Raw genomic sequence first — 14,380 nt, 5'->3', positions numbered from 1 at the left:
ACGTCGCGTCAGTTTGCACCTCCATCTAACATTTTTTAAAAGTTCTCCGCCCACAGTTGGTCGGCAGGTCCCCCACCGGGTGGGGGCGGAGCCTTGCCCCCTGCATTTGAGGCTTAGGGCCCGGAAGGCAAGCCCAGAAACCCAGGCGCAAAAACAGACGGAGTTGGATTTAGCCGGGAGGGGGCGGAGCGGGGCGGGGCGGAAGGAGGGCCGCGTAGACCCGGCCGGGGGTCCGGCTCCGACGGAGGGCGGAAGCGCACCAAGTCTTCAGAGCGCGTGTGGGCGGCCTGGCGGGCTGCGGCCCGGACCCCAGCATGCTGCTCCGACCCCGGCGGCCACCCCCGCCCGTGCCGCCCGTCTCGCTGGTGCAGGACAGCCCCGACGAACTCGAGGAGGCCGAGGACTCCCCCGGGACCCCGCCCAGACGGCCCGCCTCGCCCGGCACGCCGGAGGCGCACGAGCTCCCCGGGTCGCCGGTGTCCCCGGGCTCGGCGCAGCGCACGCCCTGGAGCGCCCACGAGACGGAGCTGCTGCTGGGCACGCTGCTGCAGCCGGCCGTGTGGCGCGCGCTGCTGCTGGACCGCCGCCGGGCGCTGCCCACCTACCGGCGCGTGTCGGCCGAGCTGGCCCGCCAACAGGTGCGGCGCACGCCCGCGCAATGCCGCCGCCGCTACAAGTTCCTCAAGGACAAGCTCCGTGAGGCGCACGACCAGCCGCCCGGACCCTTCGACGCGCAGATCCGCGAGCTCATGGGGCTGCTTGGCGACACCGGGGGCAAGCGAGGCCGCCGCCGCTCCCCCGGGCCCGGGCGCCCCCCGCGCGGCCGCCGCCCGGTCCCCAGTACGCCCGCCGGTCCGCCCGCCGAGCCGGGTAGGTGGAGTGGAGGAGGGGCGGGAGGGCCGGGCGGAAGCACGGGTGGGGGGGGAGGGGACTGGCGGTGGGGGAGCGGCGGCGGCCCGGGTGCCCAACCCTCCACCCACTCCGCGTTGCAGACGCTCCGTCGATGCCCGCGGCCCGCGACTCCGACGTGGACGCCTCCTGGTCGCTCAGATTCAGCTCGTCCCCTTCCAAGCCTTCCGAGGCTCCCCGCGACCCGGGCTCGCCGACGGCGCTCCCCTCCTTAATCCCCGCGCCGGGCCGCTCCGAGAACCACGCGCCCCCCCACGCCCCCAGCTCCCCGCCTCCCCTGGACCCCGCCTGGGAACAGCCCGACTCGCCGCCCAGCCGCCAGGAGACCCACGCGCCCCCGCAGGCCGCACCCCCATCGCTGAACGCCGCCCTCATGCAGACCCTCGGGCACCTGGGCGACATCGTGGCCGTCCTGGGCCCCCTGCGCGACCAGCTGCTGACCCTGAACCAGCACGTGGAGCAGCTGCGCGGCTCCTTCGACCAGACGGTGTCCCTGGCGGTGGGCTTCATCCTAGGCAGCGCCGCCGCCGAGCGGGGTGTCCTGGGGGACCCGCGCCCCTGAGGCCTGGCCCAGACCCGTCCTGTTGCCCTCCCCCCACACCTCTAGGTACGTTCAATAAAAAAGTGTTGCTTTTCCCAACGTAGCCTTTTGAGTGTGTGCAGGTCCCGCCTAGGTAGGAATGGCCGCCTGCAGGTAGGGCGAGGTTAACATGGCCTTGGGGTCCTGGGGAGGGGCAGGAGGAACCGCGGGGCCTGTGCGGGCTGTGGTTGGGCAGGAGTGGTGCGTCGCTAGCCAGGGCCTCACCTGGGGGCCAGTTTCCAGAGGGAAGGGCTGTGGAATCTGAGGTTGGAATCCTCCTGGTCTCGCCAGACTGCCCACCAGCACAAAGCAGCCTTGGGGGTGAGCACTACCTGCACTCTCCCTGGGAGCCCCTCTGAGCAGGAGGGGTGGGTACGCAGGGCCCCACCTGTAGGATCCGGGGTGTGGCGGGAGCTCTGCCCCAGCCTGTGGGGGGAGGTGGAAGAGGTGCTGGGACACAGGCAGGAGACCGATGCTCACCCAAGGAAGGGGCTGGTTTTGTCCCCAGGATGGTGACTGGCCTGGGTGGGTCCAGGTGGCAGGGTCAGGGGGAATCTGAGACTTGACATTGGCTGAGGCCAGGATCCTTGCAATTTTGAGAGGGTTTTTATCAAAATCGCTGAGAATGTTTTCCCAGATGGTCATTGAGAATCCTATATTCCATCAATGAGTCTGGCTGGAAGGAGACTGGGTGGAGCCAGACCCAGGAGCCCCCTGCCCAGGCAGATAGGAAGTAGCCTGAGGCGCCTCACCAGCATAACAATACCGGCGCTGGAATAGAATGTGGGGTGGGGAGCTTTTCGCCAACTAGGGACTCATTCACAGAGACTAAAGCGATTTGCTTGGGCCCGAAAAGCTAGGGACTCCCGCTGGCCTTATGGCGGGGCGGGGTGTGGGGGGTTCCCAGTAGTGGGGTTGCAGCCCCTCCCCAGCCCCTTTCAGGAGACACTGCCAGAGAGGCCACAGTTGGACCCTCAGCCAGCAGGGTGCCCTGGTGAGCCAAGCTGAGCTGTGTGTTGATAGCAGGCCCTGGGGATTCTGCGAGCGACCAGACCCACAGGACTGACTGTGGGTCACCTCGTTTATAAGCTGCCTCAGCTCCAGGATGCCCCTGCTGCGGTCCCCAAGGATGGCCAAGTTGCTTGGAAGCCTGTTGGGTGAAGAGTCTGGCTTGCAAACATACCCCCAACCCCCACCTGGGGGACGACAGAATCCCAGCAAAACTGCCCACCCCCGTGGGTGGGGAACTTGTTGTTTGGTGTGTTCATCAGTCTAGTCACTAGGGACCCTCTGCCCTGGAGAAGAACTGTTCTGGGGCAGGAGAAAACCTCTGAGTTGGAGATAGTTGACACCAGGAAACCCATGGGCCTTAGTGCCACGTGGACTACGGGTCAGGTCTGCAGCCTCCTGGGCGCTATGCTGGAGTAATCTGCGCGCTCCTGCCTGGACAGCAGTATGTTCCTCCAACCTGGAGGGGAGAGATGCTGGCTGTGGGTGGTGCCCTTGGCTAGTTTCTCTACCATCTTTGCCCTGGTGATGCCCAAATGTCTTTCTTTTTTTTTTGAGAGAGAGAGAGAGAGAGGAAGGGAGAGGGAGAGTTAGAAACATCAAAGATGAGAATCATCAATTGGCTGCGCCTGCACGTCCCCTACTGGGGATTGAGCCCACACCCCTGGCATGTGCCCTTGACTGAATCAAACCCAGGACCCTTCAGTCGCAGGCTGATGCTCTATCCACTGAGCCAAACCGGCTAGGGCCCAAGTGTCTTCTTATCAGCAGGCCTGTGATCCCCTTCGGCCGGGGCTCCTGGGGGGCTGTGAGGTGAGGCAGGTACCCATGTTGCTTTGTGTCTTAGGCTGGGCATCCTGGGTTTGGCTCTGGGAATGTGAAGTGAGGTGGGACCAGCATCCCCAGCCCTTGGCACATCTCTCCCTATGCCTGACGCCCGGTGCTGGGCAGTGTCTCCAGCAGCCTCCCAGGGCCTCTCTTCAGATTAGTCCCCATTCCGTCTCACGAAGGGGCTTCTGGTCGCACTTTTTCTTTTATTGTAAATACACGTACAAGTCACATGACCTGTTTTCGAGTGGGCAGTTCAGTGGCAGCAAGGACATGACACTGTTGTGCAGCAGCACCATCCATCCCCAGAACTCTTCGTCTTCCCAAACGGAAACCATGTCCCCCTTAGACACACACACACTCCCCATCCCCTCGCCTGGCCCCTGGCCCCCAGCATTCCCCTCTGTGAACGCGGCTCCTCGTGGAAGCGGAATCTCACAGTACTTGTCCTTTGTGACTGGCTTATTGCACCGAGCATGATGTCCCCCGGGTCCATCTCCGTGGTGGCCTGTGTCAGAATGTCCTTTCTCTTTAAGGCTGAATAATACTCCAGTGTGTGGATGGACCACGTTTTCTCCATCCATGTGTGGACCGTCGGGTTGCTTCTGTCTCTTGGCAGTTGTGAATGAGGCTGCGATGGACATGGCGGCTGTCCCAGTGGGTGCGGTTGGCACCTTTCAGTGACGTGCAGGTACAGCAGCACCACACCTGAGGAGGACGCCCACTGTCCAGTGGCAGGGTGGGCCATCTAGCTAGTGTTTCTAGCAGATGGTGCCGATTCCTAGCGAGCACCCTGCATTCTCTGTGGTGTGCTGAGGCCCTTCAGTGTGCACATCACCTGTGTCCCTCGCCAGGTCGGATGACCTGCAGTGACCACGGGAGGGTACGGCTTCAGGGACCCGGGGCTGGCTTGGCTTTTCCCTGTATCCCTGTCCTCTTAGTGCCACCCACTGTGTGTTCGGACTGAGTCAGGCCCACGCCAGAACTCACCTGGATCCTCGTCACCATCCGTCCATCGTGCAGGACTGACAAGGGCGTACGTACGCTCAGAGGCCAGTCTGCTTCTGGGTGGGCAGCCAGTGGGCTTTGCAAACAGGCGAAGGTCCTGTGCCCAACCCAACGGCTTCGCTTCTGCAGCCTCCTGTGCTGGCAGCTCTGCCTTCCCACCGCCGGGGCCACCCAGGCCGTCAGAGCGCCATGTGATTCCGTCCTGTGCTCACTCCCACATGGGCCTGAGCCTGTCCCGCCTCCCGGTCACCACGGAGCTCTTCCCATGGCTGTTGCCATCTGCACTAGCTGTCATGTTTGTCACAAGAGTCTCGGAGGAGGGGGTCCCTTCCTGAAGACCCCGGGGTCACTGTCCCCACCTTATTTATCCAGACGCAACACTGCTCCTCCTATTGCAGTGATGGCGAACCTTTTGAGCTCGGCGTGTCAGCATTTTGAAAAACCCTAACTTAAGTCTGGTGCCGTGGCACATACAGAAATTTTTTGATATTTGCAACCATAGTAAAACAAAGACATATTTTTGATATTTATTTTATATATTTAAATGCTATTTAACAAAGAAAAATCAACCAAAAATATGAGTTTGCGTGTCACCTCTGACATGCGTGTCGTAGGTTCGCCATCACTGTCCTATTGTCAGAGTTGTCTGGTTCCACGGCTGTTCCCTGTGTGCCGAGAGCAACACTGTGTGGCTGGACTCCTGGGTGGGAAAGTTCTAGAACTGCACTGTCCATGACGACAACCACCAGCCACGTGTCACTGAGCCCTCGAAATGTGGCCGGTGAGACTGACACTAAATGTTTTCATCTAAATTAATTTAAATGCACACCTATGCCTCCGATTCCAGTCAGTCCTTACGTAAAATTCTGTTGTGTTTTAGTGTTACCTGTTCTTGGTTTAAGGTCATACCTTCAGAACGTTGCCTTTAAATTTACATTTAGTTCAATTCTCTTTCACCAAAGTCAAAGACCTAGAGCCTAAGGTTCTCTCCACGGCGACCGCTCCCGCACCGCGGCCGGCCACCATTGGACAGGACACGGGTCCTCATCCCTCTATCTCCTCACCCTGTTTTAAAAGCCCACATTCCACTATGGTGTCTTTAACCCGCGTCACGCAGACCACTACCTGGCCCTCAATGACGTGTGTTCACCGTCCACGCTTCTTACCTTTACAGCGGGGCATGCCCTCGGGTGCCCACTGTGCTGGCATGATGGGCCTGCATGGCTCCTGGGTCCCCGACTTCTCACAGCTTCACAGAACCTCTGGGAGGGGGCGGGAGGAGGGGGCAGGTTTGGCCTCCAGAGCCCTGTGATGCCTGTGGGAGCAGTGGGTCCCAGGACTTGTCCCTTCCTGTCACCCAGCTCCCAAGGGCAGGATGGAGGTGGGCAGAGGGAGGCAGGGCCCACTCACCACCTTTCCTGTGGCAGTGGCAGGGGAAGCTCTGCCTGGAGAGGGGCCCAGCCAAGGACACGGAGACCCAGACAGACAGAAATGAGCCGTCCTCCACTGTCAGCTTGAGGGGGGAGGATGGGGAGCTGACTCATCACACCCTCCACCTGGGAATCTGCCACCTCCCACCCATCCACCCACCAGGTGCTCTCTTCCCAGACTCTCGCCCAGCTGGGGTGGGGTCATGCCCACCTCGCCCCCACCCACCCCTTGGTTCTTTCCACAAACAAGCAATTGGGGGCCACGAGGAAGGGCCCAAGGGGACAAAGGGGCTAGGAGGGTAGGCTCGGGGGCTCAGGGAGGGGCAAGGCAGAGTGGAGGGGCAGGAATGCCCCTGTGAGTGATGGAGTGTGCGGTGGCAGGCCAGTGAAGGCATGAGCAAGAACAGGGCGGGGCCTCGGCAGCAGGACCCCGGGCCCAGTGTGGGGTGCAGGGCTGGGGCCATGGGAACGGCCGTGGGGGGCGGGGCTGCCAAGCCTCCGAGTGACAGACGGGGGTCTGAGTGTGGGGAGTGCATCTACCACTCACCTCCAGGCCCAGTCACCCTTGCAGAGACCGGCAGGAGGCGACTCTGAGTCGTGCAGGCGTGAGATTGGGGCCAAAGGTCCAGAGCCGAGGCCACGCCCACAATCACCAGGTCTCCGGAGAGGGGCAGACACCCCAGGGTGCGGCTCCCGGAACTGGGGGTGGGAGGCGGGGGAGGGGGTCCAGACTGCCCCAAATGCTCCACCAAAGCCAAGTGAGGAAGCTGCCGCCAGGCACGCGTGGCACAGAGTCGCTGGGGTTAGCGGGAGGGACCCCACTGGACAGGAGCCAGCCGCTGGGGGACAGCCTTCCGGAGACCAGGCAGCGCTGCAGGGAACAGCCAGGCAGCAGCCAGGAAGGAGGGGTCTCTGACCTGCTGAGGCTGGGTCACCTTCGGTCAATGGAACGGGGGGGGGGGGGGGGGGGGCGGTGTAGGCAAGGGAGCGGGAAAGGGAAAGCAGGAGGGTCTGGATTAGGGAGGAAGCCGCCTGGCAGAGATGGGGTGCTGGGAAAGGTGTGTGTATGGGGTCAGAGGCCAAAGTCCTGAAAGATCAGAAACGAGGAGGTGCTGACCGCAGCGTTGGAAAGCTTGGGGCAGGTTGATGGCGGACGTTTCCTAAATTAGCACCTTGGGCGCCCGGCACACAGCGCGGGATTCCCAACCAGCGGTGCTCCTCAGCCGGAGGCCTGTCTGCACGCGGAGCAGACCTGGGGGTGGGGAGTCTTCCCTTTGCCGGGTTTGTGAGGCACCCCCACCCCGTCAGTCCCAGAGGATCTCTGCGCAGGTCCCCACTCGGGACACAGGCCGGTGACCCAGATGCCCAGCCTCACCCCGCGGGGTCTGGTGACCGGACACAGCCGGTGCAGGGGTCGGAGGAAGACCTGGGTCAGCGCCGGCCGGTTCCCGCTGTGCCCGTGGGGGTCCGGCTCCCACACCTCTAGCCCCTTGTGGCCTGAGCGGCTGGGGAGGTGGGGCTGGGTGCTAATCCCGAGGCCGGGCCCGCGAGCCCTTTGATTCCACAGGCAGCGTTGGGGGACCCGGGGTGGCCGTCGGTGCCCGGCCCAGACTGGCGCCAGCGCCCCAGGACCCCAGGCTGCTGACCTAACAGCACGGAAAACAGCCATTGGCTCGGCGGCCGGACCCGTGCCCGCACCCGACTCGGAGCCCGAGCTCGAGGGCCCGTTGGTGGGTTTCCGCCGTGGACCTAACAAGCGTCTGCTGAGTGGCGTCCAGGAAACAGGCGCAGGCCCGCCTAGGTAGGAGAGGTCCCGGTGATGTGCGGTCTGGGGTGGAGCGGTTGTCAGAGGGGCTGTCACGCCGCTGGGCCCACCTGCCTGCGCCCTCTGCTTCCCCCAGAGCGCCGAACCCTGGAAGCCGACCTGGCCGGGTCAGGAGAGAAGCAGCATTGGACAAAGTGACCGTCCCTAGGGCACCCCCTGAAGCTCTTGCTGCATAACCACCACCCCCCCCACACACACACACACACCCCAACTACAAAGGGGGCAGCAGCTGAATCTCGACCCTCCGCAGAGGACGGTGGCTGTGTTGTCCTTCCTGCTCGGTTCCTCCCGGGAGGGAGCAGAGGAAGGAGGTGCCCATGACCTGAGCCAGCAGGCCCCTCCTCCTTTGAGTCACTGGAATTTGGCAGCAGCTCCTAGGGCACCCTAAAGGACCCCAGGCCAGGGGCTGGGTGGGGGCTGGGAACAGCCAGACAGAAGGGTCTACAGGAGCCGGACTGTCCCTCTCTGGACAGCCCCTCCCTGCCCTGTCTGGCCTGCTTTACATTCCTACCCAGCCAGGCGCCTGGAGGCAGCAGACTCCCTCCTTCTCACTGGCCGCCCACCCTGTCACAGAAGCAGGATGGATGCTGACTCCCCCAGCTTGAAGCAACCTGTCTCCGTTGCACACCTGTCGCCTCTGTCTGGCGCTGTAGACCTCCGGGACAGCTTGGAGAACGAAGAAGGTGGTCCCAGAAGCCCACAGGACAGGGTGGGAGCTGACATTGGCGGGGCCACCCTCACCTTCCCGCAGCCTCGGCCAGCGGGTGGGGGTGGGGAGATGAAAGGATCTGACAAATCCCCAGCCACACAGCCCCACCCCTCCCCGAGACATCTTGGAGCCGGGGGAGGTGTGAATGGCCTCCTTTGTGCCTCCGAATTGAAGGCAATTAGATGCTACTTATCTGGGGGGATTTGAGCTACCCATGCAAATGTGCTTCCCACCCCCTCCTCCTCCTGAGCTATAAATGCTGCCCAGCCCTGCTGAACCTGAGGCAGACCCTGTGCCCCCACCCCGCTTGGCCCTGCCCCGCCCACACGGCGCCAGCCCCCACCGCCTGTCCCGCCAAGACCCGGAGCCCGGCCTCCACCTTCTGTTCCGAGGCGGATCCAGCGCTGTCCCCGCGTCCAGGCATGCCGCCCTCCGACCTGCCCGGCGGCCAAAAGCCAACCTCCAGCTTTGGTTCTGTGGACTGGCTCTCCCAGAGCAGCCACGTGGGGCCGGCGCACACCTCCAGGCCCACTGCAGTCTCCTGGGGCAGCCTCTCTGCCCCGGCCAGGGTGTCCAGCGGTGGGGAACCCCCGCAGGCCGTGGGCATGGAGGAGGCCAAGTCCTCAGCAGTGTCTGCACCAGGGACATCCACGACTGGTAGGTCTGGGTGTGGGGAGAGGGATCCTTCCTTCCCAGACTGGGGAAGGTTCAGGCGAAGGGAGGCCCAAAACACAGGCATCCTGTGTGCTCAGGTGGGAAGAGGGGCTGGGGTTCCGCCCGATCCCCCTGGCAAGTGAAGGTTTTCCTTCGGAAGCAAAAGCCACACGGCCGGTCTTCCCTCCTCAAGCCCCTTGGGCTCCTCTTCTGCGCCCTCCTCCTAGAGGGACTGGCCTGGCCCTCTCGCTCAGGCCCGGCTGCCCACGGACTGTGCCCACGGATCCTCGCCCAGGTCTTCACTGTGGGCTATGACTGTGGTTTTCTAGTCGTAATAGTCCTGGACCCATTTTGACAAGAGGCGCGGGGTCGCGGATAAGTGCGTCTTAAAGCTTGTGACACCTGGCCAGGTCAGAAGGTGGTTGTGCCGTCCCCCCTCTCCCCGCCCCCAAAGCCGGGCGCCCAGTTTGGCATCTAGACTGTCACTCCAGTTCCCCTGGAATCCTGCAGGCTTGATCTGGGGGCAGCCACAACCCCGACTCCTGAGGACACAGCCTCTGCTTTTCCGTGCACGCGGACTGTACCTGTGAGTTCCCTGCCTTCGGCCCATTCAGGAGTCTCGGTGGCTCCTGAGCCTTGCCCAGCCCTTTGTTTACTGACGACACTTTCTCCGTCTGCCTTTTACTCGATGTGACTTGGTCATTGCCTTTAGGTTGAAAGTGGGGGTTTATATTATCTGTAAGCTTTTGTTTTTTAAAACGTTTAATTCTTATGGAGTAGTTTTATATTTTAATGAGGTAGAATTTTAAATGTATTCTCTGCAACCGGTATCCCCCCCCCCAAAACAAACAAACAAACAAACAAAAAAACCCAATGGCTGCGTCAGAATCCTTCGTGCTGGCCAGTCACCCCCTCCACCCCCACTGCCCCTCGAGTGAGTGTGTGCTCCTCTGGTGGACACCACGGGAAAATGTTAAAAACAATTTTGTAAAATCTGCTTCTCCCAAAGCAAATGATTGGTGTATTTTATCGGTCAGACTTCTGTTCAGTAAAGACCATGTGAAGGACCTACACCACACTGGTTGACCGTACCTCGTGCGTGGCGGGGGGGTTGGGGGGGTGCTGAGTGCCGTCCCCCACCTCCTAACTTAGAAATTAGAAGACTGGACTTCCGGACACACTGTTGGTGCCAACAGCCTGGTTCCTGGTGAGGAAGGCTGCTTTCCCTGTTGGTCCCTCTAGGCCAGTGATGGCGAAACTATGACACGCGTGTCAGAGGTGACACGCGCGCGAACTCATTTTTTTGGTTGATTTTTCTTTGTTAAATGGCATTTAAATATATAAAATAAATATCAAAAATATAAGTCTTTGTTTTACTATGGTTGCAAAGATCAAAAAATTTCTATATGTGACACGGCACCAGAGTTAAGTTAGGGTTTTTCAAAATGTTGACACGTGGAGCTCAAGAGGTTCGCCATCACTGCTCTAAGCCTTGCATAGAATGGACTCCACCCACCCCACCCCTACCAGCCCCTCTCACCTCCTCTCACTTGGTGAACAGGAGTTCCTTGTCTGCAGGCAAAAGAAACCTTTTCTGGAAGGAGGTGGGGTGGGTGGAAGTCATTCTTTCGGAAGGAGCGGAATGCCCTGCGGTGGCAGGGGAGGGTCTGTGTCGGAACCACTGACCTTTCTGCAGTGTCCACATCCCCGTGCTGTCCTGCGCCACAGCCTCTGGACCCTATTGCACACGTGGCTGGGCGGAGGAGCCGTCGCCAACCCTGAGGGGGACCACAGAACACTGGAGGGCTGCCACAAAAAGTGAGGCTAGGGAGGGCGGTCTGCCCTCCTTCAGGCCCCAGGCATATTGATCACTGTGTCTGTCATCTTCAGCCACAAAGCTTGTGGCACCCACTGAGCAAGGGGAGGGTGTCTCTTGTGAGCCAATGTCCCTGGTAGCCAAATGGATTCAGTGCCCGTCCTTCCTCCCTCCCCCAGAGTTGAGCAAGGAGGCAGACAGCCCTCGGCCTCCCCGCGTCCGCACAGCCTTCACGGAGGAGCAGGTCAGCACCTTGGAGAGCTCCTTCCAGCTCCACCGTTACTTGGACCCCCAGGAGCGCCGGAGGCTGGCCCAGACCATGGGGCTCTCGGAGGTGCAGGTGAGACCTCTGGGCTCAGTAAACCAAGTGGGGCTGGGGGCGGGGGCGGGGGGGGGTGGCCTGTTTGCCCGCTCTGACCTTGTTTTCCCCACAGATCAAAACCTGGTTTCAGAATCGCCGAATGAAGCATAAACGCCAGCTGCAGGACTCACAGCTGAACGTCTCCCTCTCTGGAGCAGTCTACTCGCCCCTGGCTTTCTGCCCACCTGCCCTGGGCAGCCCCGTGCAGTTGCTGCACCCGTGGGCATCCCTGTCTGGGCCCTCGGCTCTAGCACAGCCCCCTGGCTCCTTCTGGGACCCCTGCCAAGGGGAACAAGCCTCCCTGGCCTCGGCGTGGGCCTCGAGCAGCAGACAGCCTCTGATGTGCTGCCTGCAGGATCCTGGGAGCCAGGCGCACACGCTGGGCCCGGCCTTGTCCAGGGGAACCTGGCGCCTGTATGTTCTGCCCGAGACTCGAGATGCCTTTTGAGGAAGCAGGGCAGCCCAGTAGCCCGCAGTTGGGGTGCGTCAGAAGCCAAATCATCCCACACACACACACACTGGGTGTGTGCAGAGCATGCCTGGCATCTTCCTGGAGAGATCGTCGTCCGCATGTCAGTTTACGCCACCCTAACACCCTGGTGTGGGCCTTGTGCTGATGCATGGAGGGGACCTGGAACCCTGACCCGCCAGAAGATTCTGGAGGGTTTACAATCGAAGGCATTTTAGAGCTGCCCTTTTACTGAAAGCTATTAAAGGGTTTCTGATCGCTCAGTGAACAGAATGGAAAGCGAGTAGACTGGTTCTGTGCTGGGCTGTTAGCACCTAATAGAAGGTAATCTAGTCCATCTAAGGCGTCAGCAAAATGTTTTCTCAGTTGGAAAAAATAAAGGTGGACCCTTCCTCTACCAGGGCCAGGCACATGTCCCTATCCTGAGCCTCCTGGTCTTTGTGCTCAAGCTATGATCTGGGGGGTGGGCAGGGAAAGTTGCTCAGACCACCCCCCCCCCATAAACCCCATAAGGAAAGTGGGCATAGTGGGTTTCCTGAACAGATGCAGCCCCTTAGGGGTGACCCTGCACACCCCCTGCTACACTGACCTTTTACATTGGGCTCTCTGGGACACGAATGCTCTCCCTGCCCAGGAAGCTGTGGACAAGAGACCCCCACCCTGAGCTGGGGTGCAGCATGTGACCCACCCGCCAGTTAGGGACCCAGGAGAGTGCTGCTTCTCCCTGGGCCCAGGAGCCATGTTGCCGCCGCTGTCGGTAAAAGTGGAGAGCCAGGCAGAGCCTTTGGCATCCTGGATTCAGCCACGCCTACAGCCCACAGCTGTCCCCGCACAGGGAACAGTGAAGCTGATGCATTGGGGTACCCTCATACCTGCTTCCCTCTTACTCAAGAGTCTCACCAGCGCCTCGTGCGGCTCAGCAGCATAGCCGACCCCCAGTTCCATCGGGGAAGGATGGGATGGGAAGGGCCTATTCCCTGGCCTGGCGTCCCTGCGGCGCTGACCCCTCCCCGCCAGAGGCTGTGGTCTTTTGAGGGAGGAGCCAGTTCCTATCAGTGAGATTAGGGGAGAGGCGGTCTGGGCAGGCCCCTGGCTGATAGAGCTAATCGCTCCATTTGCTGCCTGTAATCGGACGATTGTTTAAGCCCTCAATCCCCAGGTCCCTGTCCTTTTCTCCACCTGGAAGTTAAGACACAGGGGCGAGGGGCCGGGGGCGCTGTGCCCTGGGGGTCTGGCCCCGGCATTCCTGGCCGGCCCATCCCCACCTTCTGCCAGCAGGCGCCCTGGGAGCGTCCGGCTTCCAGCGACCCTGGTTATCAGAAGGTCATCAGGAACCACCTTGCCTTGTGGGTGGGAGTCATTTCTTCCCCCTCATGTGTGTGTTTTATTCCCCCATAACACCGCTCTGTCCAGTGTGACACCCCCACCCCCCACCCACCCCCACAGAGACGACAGGAAGCCAGCACACAGCAGCCGCAACTTTGTTTTAAACTTATTGTCAAAACAACACCACACTTGCCGTGGAATTCGCTTTATTGACATTTCTGGTCAGAACATCAGCCCCTGCTGGTGGTTACAAAAGTATAATGAAGGTGCAAGAAGCACAGATCGCTTGTTGATGTTCACGCCGCTCTCACCTCCACGGGAGACCCAGTCAGTCCCCCTGTGTGGCCCCGGACCCAGCCCCTCACCCCCAGGGAGAGTCGTCAGGTCAGGGTCTGGGCTGCCCCACCCGGCTCCCGGGGGCAAAGATCAGGCAGGGTTGGGGCCTGCGCCATCCTCCCCACCCCTCAAGGGCACACACACACAAAAACAAATGTTTCCAGATTTCCCCTCCTGGGATCCTGACCACCCCCGCCCGCCCGAGGAGGAGGGCAAGGAAGCCCTCTGGGTCCCACAGCCGATTCCAGGGGAGTGCAGGCAGGTCAGGATGCGGATGCAGCGGAAGGAGAACCTCGTCGCCCCATTTTCCCATGCCTTACACCTCTTTAGGCCAGACCCTCAAAGAAGTATATGCATAGGAAAAAGGAACCGCGAGAGACTGTGGGTGGCTGCTGGGCGCCAGGGCGGCCGTCCTGGCGAGGGTCCTGCGGGGCCAGCCGGAGGAGCTGCAGCTCGGCGAGTCCCGTGGGTGTGAGCTGTGCCCGGCCAGGAGGCAGGGAGGCCCCGAGCCTCCACCTTACCTCGTCCGGCCTCCAATCTCAGGTCCTGGGCAGCCGCTGAGGAGAGCTGCCCGCTGAGCTGAGCGAGGCGCTCTGCAGCTGCCTGCCGGCTGCGCGCCCCATTTATGCGAGACGGAGACCTTGGCGGCTGGGCTCCCAGGGCAGCGGCTGTCACATGTGGTCGCAGGCTGTGCCGGCCAAGGACCTGGCCACCCCCGCACCTGCGGGATCCGGGCACAAAGGCCCGCTCTGAGCAAAGTGCTGAGTTGCGCCTTTCGGCCGGGCGAGCGGAAGGGCGGGTGGGGAGGCCCACGGATCCTGGGGGCTGCTAGCGGGGAGCTGGGACGGGGCCAGCCCTGGCCGGCCGCCCTCCTCCGGCACTTATCTCCCAACTTGCGACTGCTTGCGTCAGGGCCGGAAAATGCACACTGGCGACTCTCCCATCCCCTCCCCTCCCTGCTCCCAGCGTGGGCACAGCAGCGCCCCTGCCCAGGGCACTGAGCCCCAGGACCACCGCTCCCCCCCCCCAGTCTGCCCAGAGGATCAGGGGGGAGTTTATCCCCCATCGCCTGCCGTGTGTGCTCCGCTCTGCTCCCAGGGCCCCTGGGGGTGTCTGCAGGC

General features: G+C 61.7%; 2 protein-coding genes across 2 annotated transcripts; both read left to right on the top strand.

Moving 5' to 3' along the window:
- Positions 1 to 314: 314 nt before the first annotated feature.
- Positions 315 to 1,471, top strand: UTF1 (undifferentiated embryonic cell transcription factor 1; the record flags this gene model as incomplete). The annotated part of the gene is made up of 2 exons (XM_081104418.1): positions 315 to 870; positions 993 to 1,471. 2 exons carry the CDS (start codon positions 315 to 317, stop codon positions 1,469 to 1,471), a joined length of 1,035 nt encoding a protein of 344 aa, XP_080960544.1.
- A 7,248-nt stretch (positions 1,472 to 8,719) lies between these two features.
- On the top strand, positions 8,720 to 11,576 carry VENTX (VENT homeobox; the record flags this gene model as incomplete). Its single annotated transcript, XM_081104538.1, has 3 exons — positions 8,720 to 8,954; positions 10,947 to 11,107; positions 11,202 to 11,576. The coding sequence occupies 3 exons, from the start codon at positions 8,720 to 8,722 to the stop codon at positions 11,574 to 11,576; spliced, it is 771 nt and encodes a 256-aa protein (XP_080960664.1).
- Positions 11,577 to 14,380: the final 2,804 nt, after the last annotated feature.

Source organism: Myotis nattereri, assembly GCF_964212035.1.
Source record: "Myotis nattereri genome assembly, chromosome: 13".
Classification (NCBI taxonomy): Eukaryota; Metazoa; Chordata; class Mammalia; order Chiroptera; family Vespertilionidae; genus Myotis; species Myotis nattereri.
This window is presented reverse-complemented; position numbering and strand designations above follow the sequence as displayed.